Source organism: Equus przewalskii, chromosome 20 (genome assembly GCF_037783145.1).
Source record: "Equus przewalskii isolate Varuska chromosome 20, EquPr2, whole genome shotgun sequence".
In the NCBI taxonomy this organism is placed as follows: domain Eukaryota; kingdom Metazoa; phylum Chordata; class Mammalia; order Perissodactyla; family Equidae; genus Equus; species Equus przewalskii.
In genome coordinates this window covers 20,619,650-20,636,911 of record NC_091850.1, presented here as the reverse complement: position 1 = coordinate 20,636,911, position 17,262 = coordinate 20,619,650, and the positions used below count along the sequence as shown (strand labels likewise).

The window sequence follows — 17,262 nt, the reverse complement described above, 5'->3', positions numbered from 1 at the left end:
CTTTCATTTTAAATGCTGGGAGTGGAGAAATATATGATTTGGGGCAAAGGAAATCATAGTTGTGTGTTACCTTTTATTTTTTATCATAGATGTTTTACTCCGTCGAAAAATTAACACATGCAAATAGAATACAAATCGCAACAGTCTTATATAAACCTTTCATTGTTGGAAAATTCTGAATGCTAACTTCTGTAACAGATAAATTATAAAGTTATAGTGCCTTCAGATGAGAGACTTTTATTTCTCACTCATACAACTGTCCAATTGGAATGTTTGTTGGGCAACTTTCTGTGTGATGGTTGAAGGAACTGGACTCCATCCATTGGCTCTTCTGTCTTCAATATATGGCATATAGTAGAGGGAGAGAGAGAAAAGTGGAGAAGGTGCACCTGTTGGTTCATCAGCTTAGCTAGTCCCTTTCTACTCATGATCCATTGGTTGAAACTAGTCATGTGGCCTGATGTAGACAAAAGGGGTGGAGATGTCCTGTGCAGAGAAGCCACTTCCAGTCAGTAGCTCTACACCCTGGAAGCAAGGAGTGTGAGCCTGGGGTGGACAGCATGTGATTTCGCTGTGGCAGTTACACTATTTCTTTGAAGTTAGGTTAGGACATATATTAACAGAAAAATTCTACTAATTAAATTCTCTACCCCTACATTCATTATTTTGTTATAATTTACTTGAATCCACTAGCGAAATTATTGGCAAAACAATGCATATATATATATTATATTTTTGATTGTTTTGAAGCTTCTGGCACAAGGCATTTAATAAATATTTGATTGAAAAGGGAACATTGTTCAGGTTATTATTGTTTCCATTTGTACCTTTTTTATCCTTGTGGTTAAAAGACAACATAAAATTTACAATCTTAATCACTTTTAAGTGTATAATTCCATAATGTTAAGTATATTCATGTTGTAAAATAGATTTCCATAACTTTTTCATCTTGCAGAACTGCAACTTTATACCCATTGAACAACTCCCATTTTTTCCTCCCCCCAGCCCTGGTAATCACCATTCTACTTTCTGTTTCTGTGAATTTGACTACATTATATACTTCATAAGTGCAGTCATACAGTATTTGTCTTTTTGTGACTGGCTTATTTCAGTTTGCATGATGTCCTCAAGGTTCATCCACGTTGTAACAGGTGACAGAATTTTCCTTTTTTAGGCTGAATAGTATTCCATTGCATGTGTATACCATGTTTTGTTTATCCATTCATCCATCAGTGGACATTTTGATTGCATCCACCTCTTTGCTATTGTGAATAACGCTGCTATGAACATGGGTGCAAATATCTCTTCGAGACCATTCTGTCAATTGTTTTGGATGTATACCCAGAAGTGGGATTGTCACTTCCAGCAGGATCACATGGAATTTCTATTATTAACTTGTTAAGGAACCTCCATGGCAGTTCCACCATTTTCCAAGCCCATCAACAGTGCACAGGGTTCTAATTTCTCCGTTTGCTTACCAACACTTATTATTTTCTGGGGGTTTTTTTGATAGTAGCCATCCTAATGGCCGTCAGGTGGTATCTCATTGTGATTTTGATTTGCAGTTCTCTGATGATTCTTTCCATATGCTTGTTGGCCATGTGTATATCCTCTTTTAAAAAAAAAAAAAGGTCTATTTAGCTCCCTTGGCCATTTTTAAATCAAGTTTTTGATTTTTTTGTTGTTGAGTTGTAGGAGTTCTTTATATAGTCTGGATATTAACCAATTCTCAGATAAATGATTTGCAAGTATTCTCTCCCATTCCATTGGTTGCCTTTTCACTCTGTTGATTATGTCCATTGATGCACAGAAGTTTTTAAGTTTGATGTATTCCCATTTGTCTATTTTTGCTTTTGTTGCCTGTGCTTTTGGTGTCAGATCCAAGAAATCATTGCCAAATCCAGTGTCATGAAGCTTTCCCCCTGTTTTCTTGTAGGAATTTTATAGTTTAAGGTCTTGTATTCAGATTTTTAGTCCAGTTTGAGCTGATTTTTATGTATGGTGTAAGATAAGGGTCCAAACCACATTCTTTTGCATGTGGATATCCAGTTTTCTCACCATCATTTGTAGAAAAGACTGTCCTTTCCCCATTGAATGGTCTTAGCACCCTTGTCTAAGATCACTTGCCATATATGTGAAGGGCATGTACTTTTATAAAGCTTGAGTTGCCTATTATGACATAAAATTTTTAAACATCTTTATAAGATTGTACCAATTCTCCCTCCTAAAGTTTCAGAAAAGGCTATTTTATCTTAACCAATTATTCTTTCTCAGGAATTCTAGTTTGGGTTTTACTTTCATTAGGAGACCAGATAATGCTGGAAAGAATTTATATCTTGATTAAGGTGTATCTCTGGGTAGGAGGAGTGTGAGTGTGGGAGAGGAAAACAAAAAGGAGGGTTTTATTATGTCTTTATTATTATGTCTATTGCTTGGAATGCAGTTTATTGCATATATGTACACACACACACACACACATAAATGGAATATTTTCGTAGAAACATATTAGCTGTTTCCGTTCTACTGTTTTCTGAGTGAGTCCTGTGGGTGTGTGAGTCTGCGTCCTTTGGGATGTGTTATTTATAGATCATATACCCAATGGCTTGAGTGTTGCAAATTATTTTAGGTCACTGGAAATTCTGGATGCTGTGATTGGGTGGATGTGTTTTGTGAGTATACATACAACAAAGCGAGCCCGACTGTGATTAGGTCACAATACCCCTCTCGTTAACCATATGAATCAAAAATTGTCCTACTCTTATTGTCCATTTTTTAAATGCCCCTTTAAATACTTTCTAGAAACAGGTTTCCCTGTAAAGATTAAGTTGGCTGCTTCCTGATGAAGTGCCTTGTCTTCACACTGTGGATATGTCTGTTCTGGTGAACTTTCTCCATTAAGACAGATCAGTTTTCTTAATTCAGTTGCCAGAAGCATATTGTTTGGAGACTGGAGAGGAGAGCCGTGCCCTGAACTGCTCTACAGTCCTGCCTCTTAGTAAATTGTGCAAAGGAATCCTACGAGAACATAGGAATAAAACAATCACGTTTAGCAAATCGAAGGGCATGAATGGCCTTTGGCAGAGGAGAGCAGGAAGAAGTAGGATGATGTCAAATATACTGTTCTTCGAGCAGGTCAAACTCCTTTCCTGTATTTGCAGTTTCCTTCACCTGGAATGGTTTCTTCCCAGATAGTCACATGTACCCTCCCTCACTTCATTCAGGTGTCTCTTGAAACGTCGCCACCTCTCCTAGTCACTCTAAAACAGCACCCCTTACTGCCTTAGTCTCTAATGCCTACTTTATTTTTATAGCATTTAACACTACCAGAAAATGTATTTAAGTATGTATTTGTCTAACTGATTTTGTGTTATGCATCTTCTCCATTAGAATGTAAATTCTACTGGAGAAAGGACCTGTCTCTCTTGTTCATTGTCTTGCCATAGAGCCTGGACAATGTTAGCACATAATATGGCAAAGAGACGTTAGGACGTGGGTGATTGGAAGCAACACATTAAGTTAGTTACTTTAAAAATTAGTCCAATTTGGTCTAAAGCCACAAATTACAGGTTTGAAAGATTGACAGCAATCCTGAATCTTTCCTAATTTAATTACCATAAGAGGGAGAAACAATGGCAAAGCACTTGATAAAACCTAAAAGATAGTAACTATCTTATGTATGTGTTTCAAGGTGGTAGATCTCCTAGTGTCCATGTGTAGGTCTGCGTTGGAATCTCCTAGAAAAGTCGTCATTTTCGAGCCATATCCTTCTGTGGTAGATCCTAACGATCCTCAGATGCTGGCCTTCAACCCCAGGGTGAGTAGTTACCCCGTGATGGGAGCACACCTGTCATAAGTTTCCTTTAAGAGTAATTGAGATTTTAGTCTCATTAGCTTTCCTCTTTCTGTAAATCACCGTGTCCTCCAGCATATCCATGCCCTGTCATAGGCTCTGTATCCATTAGTAAATGTGATTCTCTTTCCACAAGCTTGATTTGCTTCCACTTCCAGTCTTCCACGTATCCTATCACTTCCCACATCCTTTCTGCTTTAAAGTCATTTTCAGAACTTCCTGAAACTGGACACATTTAATCCCCTCAAATTCTGATCTGTCCACATCCCATCTGTATGGAAGGTGATAAATAGCTGTAATAAATTAGTTTATAGTGGTCTATCTGATTATTTTAATTTCATTTTATATTTTTTGAGATTCTAACTTGTGTAACGTCATTTTAATCTTAAGTATCCTGGGTGAAAGGACAAATTTCCCTTTTTCTTTTGTATTTTTACTTCACCCTCCCTTGTTATCTGAAGGTTGGTAATACTTTAATTCATATTGTTGATCAGCATTTCTTGAGAAAAAAATTTTATAAATATTGATGAAGATTAGGGAGATTAGGGAGAATCCTTCTGAAATAACAAAGTTTTCAAATTTCCTGAGAGCTAAAATTGCCTTAGTCTCTATTACTATTCATCTTGAAATCATTTTATAGAATCAACGACTATGTAACATTTCCTTGGAAAAACTTTCCTTCCTTCATAAGTAGCAACAGTGTACATGTTTACATTATGCTTCAAAATGAATTATCAGTTGAGTGTATGGTGTCATTTCCACCTTTATTGGTCATACTCTTCTAATCAAAAGAAAATGAAAGCCAAGCAAAATTGTAAGATTTTGGATTTTTGTATTTTACAAGGATTCTATACCTAGTTTATTCATCATGGCTTACGTTTTTAGTGGTGAAAGTGAGAATCAGGAGCCCAATATCTTTTTTGTATTTATAGTTTTTCCTCTGTAGGTGAACATGATTTTATGTAATTATATTAGGACTGGCAATGGTTTCTTTTTTTTCTTCCTTCTGACTCAGTTCTAATTCCTATGTCCTTAAGCCATCTTATTAAAATCTTCTCTTTTATATTCACAACACAGTCATTGCTTTCAAATTGACCCTGATGGAAAAATTTACATACAGAAACAATATGTTTCTCTAGTAATGTGCGGACTTGCAAAGGCTTATAGTGAACACTATGTTTTCCCCCATTCGAACAGAAGAAGAACTATGATCGTGTAATGAAAGCACTGGATAGCATAACTTCCATTAGAGAAATGACACAAGTAAGTATATCATCTGTGGTCTTGTACAGTTCAATTTTGCTTGAGTAAAATCATATTTTAAAAATGTCCAAGAGGTAAAAAATGTCTAAGAGTACTGGCCATGTAGTGAAATGAAGACTTTTCCATTATATGGGAGTATAATTGAAATCATAAAAAATTAAAATTGTGCTCTGCTAGAATGTTTTAATTAAATTACATCAGTGTATTGGCATGCTACCACTGTGACTTTTGGAGGGAAATTGCATAATTATAATCCTAATGCTCTGCTCTCAAACTCAGCAAGAGTTTGAGTACGTGGAGGGATGTTGGACTATCTTAAGGCAAAGGTTAAATCTTGTACCATCTTCTTAGACAGTCGATTTTAATTAACGGTAGAAATTTCAAAACATCATGTTAATGGTAAAATAAAAACAAATATTCTATCAAATGCAAACTGCATGAGAATATTTTAGATAGAACACAGAATCTCAAAACAACTCTGGTAGACGCCAGCTTCCCGAGAGTATGAGTTTATGTTTTTACCCCTTAGGGAGGCTTTGATGGAAAAGTTTGATGAGCAAGGATCAGGGTTTATTATGGGAGTGTAGCATCACTGGGCTGCGGTCCAGCGCTTGGAAAAGCACTTGCTGTTGAATTATTGAGACCTTTTCACTGCCAAAGATTTGGAGAGAGCTTTAAAACTCATCATTATTAGTAGAAATTAATAATCTTTAATTGACAGCAATACGCATTATGGGTTCCATTTGCATATGGTGGTTTCAAGGCTTGTACTGCCCTAGAGACCCTTGCAGGTTTATAATGAGTATTACCTTGGGTCATTTCCTTTCTCTGGGGAAGGAAGAGTGGATTCCTCCTGTCTTGGGGCCCACAGAGCTTCTGCACCAGTCCCCCCTCCTCCCCTCCCATCGTCTCTACACTGTTTGCAAATGTGCTCCTAAAGTATGTTCTTAACATTCCCAAATTTAATTGTTGTCTTTTTTTTTTTTTTGGTGAGGAAGATTGGCCCTGCGCTAACATCTGTTGCCAGTCTTCCTCTTTTTGCTTGAGGAAGATTCTTCCTGGGCTAACATCTGTGCCAATCTTCCTCTGTTTTGTATGTGGGACACCGCCACGGCATGGCTTGATGAGCAGTATGTAGATCCATGCCCAGGATCTGAACCCGCAAACCCCAGGCTGCTGAAGCGGAGTGTGTGAACTTAATCACCCTGCCGCTGGGCTGGTGCTGATTCTTGAGTCTTTTGATATTATTTATTCATGTGGTCAAATATTCATTCATTCAACAAATAGTATGTGTCAGACATTGGTTAATGAGAAATCTTTTAATTCATGTTAAATTATTTGCTTAAAACCCATCATGCTTTCCAGTTGTTTTTCTATGCCCATACCTTTCTGTCTTACCCAAATTCCTTTCAAACAAATATTTATTATTTGTATAAGGAAAAGAAAATAATAAAATGCGTTTACACTTGGGGGGAAAAAAAAGAACTTATTGCAATATTTTACACAAAATTAAGTAAACATTTTAGTCAACAAAGACTTTGGTATAGGGTATTTATACTATACTCTAGAAGGAGATCATTTTGCATTTAAAAATAGCTGCAAAACTCTGATCAGCTCTCTGCCAAAATTGCTTTCTTTATTCTGGGTCATGTGTAAGTTATTTTAATAGGAGGCGATTGAGTGTCAGCCTCAGAAGTTAGAGGCCCATGTTGTATAATTCACTCATCAATGATGTGGCCTGTGACCTTGAACAAGTTGCTTAATTGCTTGATGCCTCAGTTTCTTGACTGTCAAAATGGTAAATGGTAATGCTGCACCCTCTGTCAGCGTACATTTCATACGGATGCTGTCAAGTTCTACTGTGTCACATTCTTTAAACCTCTTCAAATAAATATAACGCTATACTGCCCTATATTCTAGAATGTACTCCCCTATAGATAGACCTAAATTGTCACGGAAAGATTGCCCTTTGTTCTCTGAAAAGCTTAACTGGGTAAATTCCATTAAATGTTTTAAGAAAAAGAGCTCTTCTTAGGTAAATTTTGTTCAGGCTTCTCTTGTAGAGATCTGTACCTAAGTCAGTATCCTCAGATCTGAGCAGGAGTAACCGCTTTACAAGTTTTGCTTTGATGTTAGTTGAAAAACAGTCATTGTCAAAGAGACACGCACGGGACACTTGTTAAAGGTGGCAAGACAGATTTTATTTGAGGACTGCAGTAGGGGAGAGAGACTGCAGTGTGAGCTGAGCTCACCTCCAAGTAGGACAAAGGTGACTGAGGTTCTTAAAGCGAGAACAGAAAGCCGCCATGGAGAAGTAAAAACAAGGGGACTGTGTGGAAAGGGAAAATACAGAAGAGGGATAAGTGGAGAGTTACTGAAAGGTTAGCAGTGTGCATCGGTATGACATACCTTTTGTGGTTTGGCACCGTTGGGTTTTCTTGAACAAAGACTCAGCCGGGAGCCTGGGATCATCTTTAGGGACGTGGCCTCCTACGTGGGAGCCAGGCTGAAGTTTGATCAAGCCTAGTAGCAAATGTGTGGACGAGTCCTTTGTGTTGCCAGAAGTTCAGAGTTCACACCATGGGGGCTCGGGGGGTGCAATTAGGGTAATTGTCGCTGTCACCATGTCACAGCCACAGATTTTCAAGTTTAACTAGATTAGGCATACCAGTTCAATCTGATTTTCCTTTTGCAAAAAAGAAATAAAAAAGAATTTTTAAGAAAAATGAAGAACTGTAATGACTTTTTTTCAGGCACCCTATCTGGAAATCAAGAAGCAGATGGATAAACAAGACCCCCTTGCTCATCCCCTGCTGCAATGGTATAAAATTTTAATTTTCCTCTTAATGAAAACAGCATCATTTTCTACTGCCTGCTTTAAGGGAAAAAAAAAAAAAAAAAGCCTATTTCCCAAGACCTGCAATGCTACAGTTCTACAAGCCTGTGAGGCCTGGTGATTTTATAATCCAAGAGTCCTTAAATGACTCTCACTTTAATTAAAACTTGTACATCACAAGGGGAAGAAAATGCTGTCCTGTGCACTACACGGGTAGGCAATGTATTTGACGGCAGTTTGTCTATAGTTTTAAAAAATGTGATTAACTGGATTCCAGGGTGAAGCGGTTTTGGTTCATTTATTTTTCTCGTTAACTGAGGGCTGAGTGATAAAACTCACTGTTTCAGTACTTAGTACTGAAAATCTTTCTAAAAGGTATGTCTTGTGTAATTTCCTTCCCTAACAAGGACAGCATAAATTTGATGAACTCTTTGTTTGATGACTGCAGATGATGCTCTGTTTCCGACTGAGCCTGGGGAGGGCCGTAGCATTAGTCCAGCACGGGTCCTGCAAGGAGGGCCAGACCAGGAACAGGACAGGTGGACTGAGAGCGCCCCTTGCTACACGTGCTTCAAGTAATTTACCCTCTGGTTTCTCATTTGCAAAATGAAAACAGTCATACCTACTCACCCTTCCTCTGAGGGTTTTATGTACCTCTCTCTTTGAAATCACTGAAAACTCAAAGGCTATGTTTACCACGATTACCATGCAGTAATACAAATGTAAAGACTATAAGAGATGGATCTGATTGAGTACTTATTCCATACCACAACAAGGAAGTTTTTAAAAAGTATATAAAGATGGGCGAAGGAGAAAGAAGCTGGCCACCTCATCATTCTGGTACTCAACTTTCACTCAGTCAAAACTTTGCAGTACGCATTTAATTTAGTCAAATGAGACCATGACAAAAATTAGGTTTACAGGTCTTTGTATCTTTTATGATCTATTATGAAAATTCTCACTAGTCAAATAAAATAACACAGTTTTCATTTTAACTTTTTAAATTCTCACATTGTCGTATTCCAAATGAAGGTAAAAATTTCAAGTATCTAATCTCTTTCTTATTTCCCTGAAGTTAACCTGTCAACTTTTAATTATTTGGGATCATTTTTTTCAGCTTGTTAGTCACTCTTTCAAGGAAAAGAAAGTCTAACAAAATGTTTTACAATTTTCCCAACTTATTATTTTGTATATGGAAAAGCATTAAATAATGAGTTCTTTCAGATACCTGAATTCAATTTTTTCAACTTCGGTGTCTAAATGTGTTGAATAACAGTTTGTATATATAAATTATTGTACAAATCAGCCCGAAGAGATCCTCAAATATTTAAAGAAAAGGACCTTTATAAAAACTCGTTCCTAAATAAGCATTGTAGGGAGGAGCAAAGGAAGCAGAGGTATGAATCAACTTCTGATCTTTGTGTTTAGATTATCCCTATTTGAAAGTATATCCAGAGATGTTCATTTTGCTGATATTTGAGATTGAGATTATTAAACATTATATCTTCTTAGGTTTTAAGGAAGTATTTCTCTGTTTTTTTCAGATTATCTTTTTTGTTACATAAGCTCTTAATTGTTTGAGGAAGCAAAGCAAAATAATATAATGTAATTATTTTGTAAAATTATTATTCAGTTTAGTTCATGTCACTGCAAAAATAAATTTAAATCCCTTGCGAGCTAAGGAAGAAACTTTATATTTGGCATATATTTGTGACTGATGGATTATTTTAATTAATTTCAGGGTTATTTCAAGTAATAGGTCACATATTGTGAAACTGCCAGTTAACAGGGTAAGTCGTTTTTTCACATATACGAACAGAAATGGGAGGAGTTCTTATTGGTTGGGAGAACTGACCCGTGTGGTTTTTAGCCAGCCTCTGCAGGAAACTGAAGCAGACTCAGCATAAGCCTAATTCTTCAATTTGAAATTGCCATATGTGCACCAGCTCCAAGCTGTTCCAAGATATCAAATTCAAATTCAGGCTGCTACCCTGAACTTCTAAGTAAATAAGAGTCAATATGAAATCGTTTAGTTATTCTACAAGTGATAGAAAGTATATTATCTAGAGGCCGGCCCCGTGGCAGAGTGGTTAAGTTTGCCCACTCCGCTTTGGCGGCCCAGGGTTTCGCTGGTTTGGATCCTGGATGTGGACATGGCACAGCTCGTCAGGCCAGGTTGAGGGGGCATCCCACATGCCACAACTAGAAGGACCCACAGCTAAAAAAACACAACTATGTGCTGGGGGGGATTTGGGGAGAAAAAAGCAGAGAGCAACAAAAGAAAAGAAGGTTGGCAACAGTTGTTAGCTCAGGTGCCAGTCTTTAAGAAAAGAAAAAAAAAAAAAGAATATTATCTAGAGATTGACCAGAGGAAGGTAATGTGCTTTTTATCATTGTCAGTTTCATGTTGGCACAGTTCCACTTTTCTATTTCGAAGAAGATGTTGCCTCCAGATATCTCCCTTATCAGCCTAATACGCTTACAAAATAAAAAAAAAGCTAATGGACTCTGATCTCAGTTCTGATCGTCATCTAAGAGCAGGATCTAAAATCTCGACTCTCCTGTCTGTTGGGAATCTCTAAACTGTGAGATTCCTCTGTATTGTATTTTTATATGAGGTTATTCCTAGGTGAAACGGCAGCATTTAGAAAATGTTTGTCAAGCAACTAATCCAAAAGGTTCTGATTTTGTTTCTTTCCATGAACAAAGGGTAAAACTATATTTGAATGTAGGCAATTTCTAATTTTATAAATATATGCAAATAAAGCATAATGATGATAATTTTTGCAATTTTAATATCTTGAATTAACTTTTCTGCTTAGCAAACTCTCAGAATATTTCCCCCGTTGAATAGCTAGTGTATACTTAGGGAAATCAATAATGAAAATCTTAAAAAGAAATGTAATTAGGAAGCAGATCTGCTTGAATGTGATTGATTACATGGTGTATTCCAAGCTAAGTATAAATGCCTTTGGATTGTCTGTCTCCTGTTCCTTTTCCATCAGCCTAAAGAATTACCCTTTGTATCAGCAATTCCATATGATTTATCATTTATGCAGGTTTTTTTTTTAAATGAATGGTCCTGTTAATGTGATTAGCCTAAAATTACTGTGGTTTGAAACTAGATAATTCTTAATCCAGTAAAATCTGAAATCGTCAGCAGCCTGATTATATGTTAAATTTGACATGTTTTCATTTGTCGTTGTTTTAAACGGCAGCAATTGAAGTTTATGCATACTCCACATCAGTTCCTTCTTCTCAGCAGTCCACCAGCCAAAGAATCCAATTTTAGAGCTGCTAAAAAACTCTTTGGAAGCACCTTTGCATTTCAGTGAGTATGGCTTAATGTTGATGGGGGTGTGTCTCCGTCTCAGTCTTCCATAATGTGTGGGGAGGAAACCATTCTCTTTTAGTAGTTGGCTATTAACACTGAAGAGTGTACTACATAATACTTGACTTGGAAACTCAGAACTTTCAGAAGGCGCCATGACTTATTATATTGTGACCACATTGAAAGATCACTGATTTTTGGTTTTGCCTTTTCCTTCTCCACCTCTGTGTTTTAGTGGCTCACACATTGAAAACTGGCACTCCATCCTGAGGAACGGTCTGGTTGTTGCTTCTAATACAAGACTGCAGGTAAATTCTCTGAATGCTTTGACAAGCCTTCATTCTTCTTCAGTCTTGGAGTTCAGTAAGCAATCCTGGTGTTATGTTTTTACTTGCAAAAGGGGAAGCCTGTAAGCTTCAAATAATTACCTGGAATTCTAATGGGCATAAATGATTTTCATAAAATAACCAAAGCAGAATTGATCTATACACAGTATAAGGATGAAAAGAAAAAGAAAATTGAGTTCCCTGTAAAAAAAAAATCATAAAATCACTTTGAACTTAAGTAGAAAAAAATCATCATTACAAAAAGTAAAACCATACAAGCATTTTGACTGCTAATTCAACACACATTTCTCGAGCTCTGCCTCGGTGTGAATACTTTAAGAGAAGAACTGATAGAGCTAAGAATAAACAAAGTGGAGAATGGACCCCAAAAGGCCATCTGCCACCTGCTTCTCGGCCTCCAGGGCAGCACTGGGAGTTAGCAGGACGTCCTGGATATAGTCCCCATCCTTCCTTTATGCCCCTCGTCTCCAACGTCCCACTTCACTCTCCGACAGCTGGTTTTCATCTGACGATGTAAGGAGATCAGGAAATAAGATGCTCACCTGTGCTAGGTCTCACACTCTGATGGCAGGTCAGATGATTCAGTTGAATATAAATGTCAGTAAATGCACATTTATTGAATTAATATTCAGTTCGTACTACATAGAGTACAAGGGCCTTAGAACATAGAGATAATAAGAGAGAATTTTAATTGTTCTGAGTACAGTAGTTTCTTAGACCAGTCGAAGAGTTTTAGTTAACGAAACTCTGTAACTTGAAAATTTTAGAGGACTATAAGAATGGGTGTTGTACAATGGCAATCTGAATAGGATACTTTGTTGATAGACTAGGATGTGAGTCCTAATCAAAATTCTGTCACATATGTTTCAGCCTGTTTTGTTTTCAGAATTTTAGATTCATTAACGAAAACGCCTACTGCCGTGTTTTCTAATAAGTGACTCTCTTTGTCATTGGTAGAGTGGAAAACCTTTATCAAGGATTTTTTTCTCTGGCTATCGTTTTCCACATATCAATGCACTCTGAATTTTAACGACAAGGATCTAAGTACTCTTTTCAAATTAGATCTTTGAATAAGAGATTTATTATTTTCTGAGTTAATGCAACAACATGAGACTGATTGCCTTCTTTTGTAAAAATGCTAACATTTGAAACCGTTGACTGACCCCTTTCTCTCCCACCTCTTCACATTTTAGCTCCACGGTGCAATGTATGGAAGTGGAATCTATCTTAGTCCAATGTCAAGCATATCATTTGGTTACTCAGGTAAGCTTGTGTTTGACTTCTCACCTCAAATTTATTAGGTTTTTAATTTTTTATTGTCGTATATTCCAGGCACAGTATTCTATTAAGTGAGTGAAGCTTATTTGGTATATTTTTATTAAATTCATTTGATAAATGTCAGAAGTGAAAACTAAGCTCACATGTCAAGATGAATTTATGATACTTGTCCTAGTGGATAAGATGGAATGTGTGTTTTGTCAATTTCAAAATGAATTTTAATTTTGTTTCAGTAGTTTCTGCATTTATTCCATCCACAAGTAAATACAGAGAATATAGTATATGCAAATCATTAAGTAAAGTGCTGAAAAGTATACATACATATTAATCCACTATCATTGAGTGTAATTCTATATCCTGCCGACTTCTAATATTTGGATTATTATATATCCCATAAAGAAGTTTTGAGCACTTTGGAAAATTTAGGATTAGAAAAGCACCCTCAAAGCCATCTTACTTATTGACAACTTCTTGTTAATATTTTGGTGAGATTGTGTAAAAAAATTATTCTGGAATAAATTGAAACCATGTGCTGAGGAGGAGCCTAGTAAATCCAAAATATGGAAAGAATGATCACCAAATTATTAGCATTGATAATCCTCAGGTGGTGAAATTTGGGATGATTTCTTCTTTACACTTTAAAATTTTTTGGAATATTCCACAGTGATCACTGTGAGTCTTTAGAACAATAACTTATTCTGTTTAAATATAAAGTAATTATGCCTATTGTAAAGAAATTGAAACTATACAGAATTGTATAAAATAACAAATGAATTTTTTGTTATTTTTCACAATCTCAGTGTTTAGTGTATTTCCCTTCAGACTTTTAAATGCTTTTATATTCATATTCCTGCATATGTAGTTGGTTTTGCTTGTGTGCTCATATGTGTGTGCACTCCTATGTGTGTATGTGGTTATATGATGACATAACTTCAGAAGATGTCATTCACATGATGTCTGGGTGGTAAGTTTCAAGATCCTCATATTATAGAAATGGATACTCAGAGAGATCCAATAACTAGGTGAATGTTAACAGGCCTACCTGTCTAATTCCTTCGCCCAAGTTCATGCTCTTTCACCACAGCAAGTTGTTTTTCAGTGTTCCACCCAACCCTTTCCAGAGCACACATCCTAAGAGCACCAGGTGGACTCTGTTTCTTTTCTGACCACCTCAGAGGTCACATGGTGTCACTTCCCACGTCCAATATTGGTCCACCCAGTCACAAGCCCATCCATATTCAAGGGTTAGGGAATTAGATTCCGTCTCCTGTTGAAAGGGTGGCCAAGTCACATTGTAAAAAAGCATATGTGTTGAGAAATATTGTTGCAGTGGTCTTTGAAAACACAGTATGCCAAAATAATAGTAAGAAAATAAATACCAGGAAGAATCAGACAGTGTAGGAAATAGAGTAACATAGTTCAGTGGAGAAAACAAAATCAGCATAAATCAGACTCTAAATCTTATTAAAACAGAACACAATAAAAAACTAATATAAAACCAGTTTAAAGAAATAAGTATATCTTTAGTGTGGCTAAGGAACATCATCAAGTTCTGTCATTTTTTGTTTTTTGTACTGGTGTATAGACTCCTTAGATGGGTTCATGGAAAGGATTGTGGGAGATACAGAAGGATGTAAAATTTGTCTATGGGAATGTTCATTTGTCTGGGGCCAGGGTCCATTGCTTTCATCAAATTCTTCAAGTGTCCTTGATCTGAAAAAAAATTTGAGAAGCACTGCAGTATGATAAGGGAACTTCACAGTTGGTTTTGAGGACTACGAGTCTAGAGAGTAGAGAACAGAACAGTCTCTTTGTGTATGATGGCCTTTGTCTTTCCCTCAGAGCTGTGTGTCTGAAACCCTAGGCCTGCTCCTCAACCTGACCCCACGCACCTCTGTCCCTTGGGGTGGATGTCTGACTTAGAGAGGGTTATGGCCACACCATTTGCAATTTGGTCCACAGGCCTTGCCGTTTCTCCTTAAGCCTTCTTTGGAACAGCAATCAAAAAAATCAACATACTTCTCAACCTCAGGACAGTAGATGAGCATTTTCAAATAAAGTATGGCTACAAATCTACCTATTCTGAAACAGATACTAGTTTTAGTTCTGTTCTGTCTAAACTATTTCACAGTAAAAAAATCATGGCATTAACAGAGTATAAACTAAGACTTGCGAGTATGATAGACAAAAGCACTTATATAATTTTCGTTTATTAGGAGAAATAGTAAATTCTACATAGAACTGAGCATATATCAACAATTCACAAAGTTAAGTTGCAGTGTAGATAGATTTTTCTGATACTGTTTGTATTTCCCATCCCTTTGCTAAGCAGGTGATAAGAATGAAAGTTAGATTCTAAAAGCCTTTCAAACCAAGTTTTAAGCATTTTCTAATAATATCAGTTTTATGCAAGAGAATTTCGTATCCCTGTTTCAATGCAAAGAAAAACAAACTAGATTTTCCACTCTCTAATTCAATGAGGACTTCCAAAACCCACTGACTTTCCACCCCAGGTGCTGAGGGCACAGCAGCTGCTCCCATTGTGACCATCTGTGGCCTGATGCAATCAAACCTTTCCTAAAGTGGAACTTTGCGGTGTAGATGGATTCTATTTTGAGTTGCATCATACAGCTTTGTTCGTAAATTGTTATCTTGCTGATGTTTTCAGGGATGAACAAGAAGCAGAAGGTGTCAGCCAAGGATGAGCCAGCGTCAAGCAGTAAAAGCAGCAGTGCCTCTCAGGTGTTGTACCGACTCAAGTGGCCGTGTATGATGAGTGAACTCTAGCTTCATTCGCCAGCAGGACCTCAATAAATACTCAGGCTTTTTAAGTCTGCAAAATTATTTTAAGTGGTCATTACTCATGAAGTAATAAAACTCACCCTAAAATGCAATAACCAGAATGCCTTTATTCAATAAATATTCAATAAGTCTTTATTGAGCTCCCACTATAGTGCTAGAGACTCTCCTAGGCATTGGGCTGCAGTGATGATCAAAAATAGACAAATCCACTTGGAGCCTACATTCTACTGAGTGAATATAAATATATATTTAGATAGAAAGAATGCTAGGTGGTGGTAAATATTAATGGAGAAAAATCAGGGGAAATGCATGTTGAATGCTATGGGATGGAAGATGGAACCAGAATGAAATGGGGTAGTCAGGAAAGGATTCTCTGAGAAGATTATATGTGAATAAAGGCCTATAGGCAGTGAGCCGTATGGCTCTCTGGGAGAAAGAACATTCCAGGTAGACAGAAGAGCAAGCACAAATCCTTTGTTGTTTTAGAGAAAATAAATATTCTGGACAAATTAAAAATCCATCTGATGAATACTGTGACTTTAAATTAAAAAGAAAAAGGATAGCCAATTTAATATCTAAAAACAAAAACAGAACCTCAGATTTTCTACATGAGATGGTTCTGAAACCTCTGTGGCTTAGTTAATGATGCTATAAAAATGGGTTGGTTTTGGGTAGTTAGATGATCTGGAATAATTGGTTTTAATGTTCGAAAATATCATGCAACTTTAATTTTGTTTCCCTTGAAATAAAGATGTCAGGCTTCCAGTAAAAATACATTTGGGTTCTAATTCTATGTTGTGAGGCTGTTGAACGTTAATTTAGCATTTTTCAGTTCACTTATCTTGAGAGTGATTTAATAATGATTATATACAGAAATTAGACAATACAACAAATATAACTTGACATTGAGAGAAAATTCCAGGATATTTGCTACTAGTCTAGATAGGCTTTTTTTTTTTTTTTTAATCTGGAGCTGTCTTAGTAACCGTTATTTTTAATGATGATCAGTTTTTTTTCAGCAACTGCCCTATTTTTATTCTAATTTTTAAATTCTTTTGGAACTTAGTCACAGAAAAAAGGACAGCAATCTCAGTTCCTGCAAAGCCGTAACTTAAAATGCATAGCCTTATGTGAAGGTAAGTTGAACGTTTTACAAACCTCATAGTATTAATTCTCTGTCTTACCTATCTTTAAGAATTCAAGTGTATTTACAGAATGCTCATGACGGAGTAGTGGAAGCACTATTGTTTATGACCATCTCTAAGGGCACAAATGGAAAACGGGTGCGATAGAGATCATAGAGGTTAAAATCAAAGAGGAGAATTGGCAAGAATTCAGATAGAGCAATATTTTATTCTTGGCAGATCTTTCAGAATTGTAATTATGTCTTTCTGATGAAGTATTGCTTATCTCTCTTGTTAATATGCCACCTCCTCTTTGAGTTGGTTTTTGAATGTATAATACCTTGAAAAATCTGAAAGATAACCAAGCAGTGAGAAGATAACCCAATAGGTCTTTCTGCTCCTACACTGAAATCATTCGTTTATTCCAAACT

The 17,262-nt window shown here is 36.5% G+C and overlaps 1 protein-coding gene across 2 annotated transcripts in view; it reads left to right on the top strand.

Moving 5' to 3' along the window:
* PARP8 (poly(ADP-ribose) polymerase family member 8) overlaps positions 1-17,262 on the top strand; it is a 169,082-nt gene that overhangs the window by 136,423 nt on the left and 15,397 nt on the right. The window contains exons 17-25 of one of the 2 annotated variants that reach the window (XM_008521496.2): positions 3,689-3,814; positions 5,048-5,113; positions 7,867-7,934; positions 9,691-9,739; positions 11,168-11,280; positions 11,516-11,588; positions 12,821-12,890; positions 15,574-15,647; positions 16,774-16,843. In XM_008521496.2, the coding sequence (XP_008519718.1) occupies positions 3,689-3,814; positions 5,048-5,113; positions 7,867-7,934; positions 9,691-9,739; positions 11,168-11,280; positions 11,516-11,588; positions 12,821-12,890; positions 15,574-15,647; positions 16,774-16,843 (709 nt within the window). The remainder of the gene's footprint in view (positions 1-3,688; positions 3,815-5,047; positions 5,114-7,866; positions 7,935-9,690; positions 9,740-11,167; positions 11,281-11,515; positions 11,589-12,820; positions 12,891-15,573; positions 15,648-16,773; positions 16,844-17,262) is intronic. The other variant, XM_008521497.2, reaches the window with a different exon arrangement.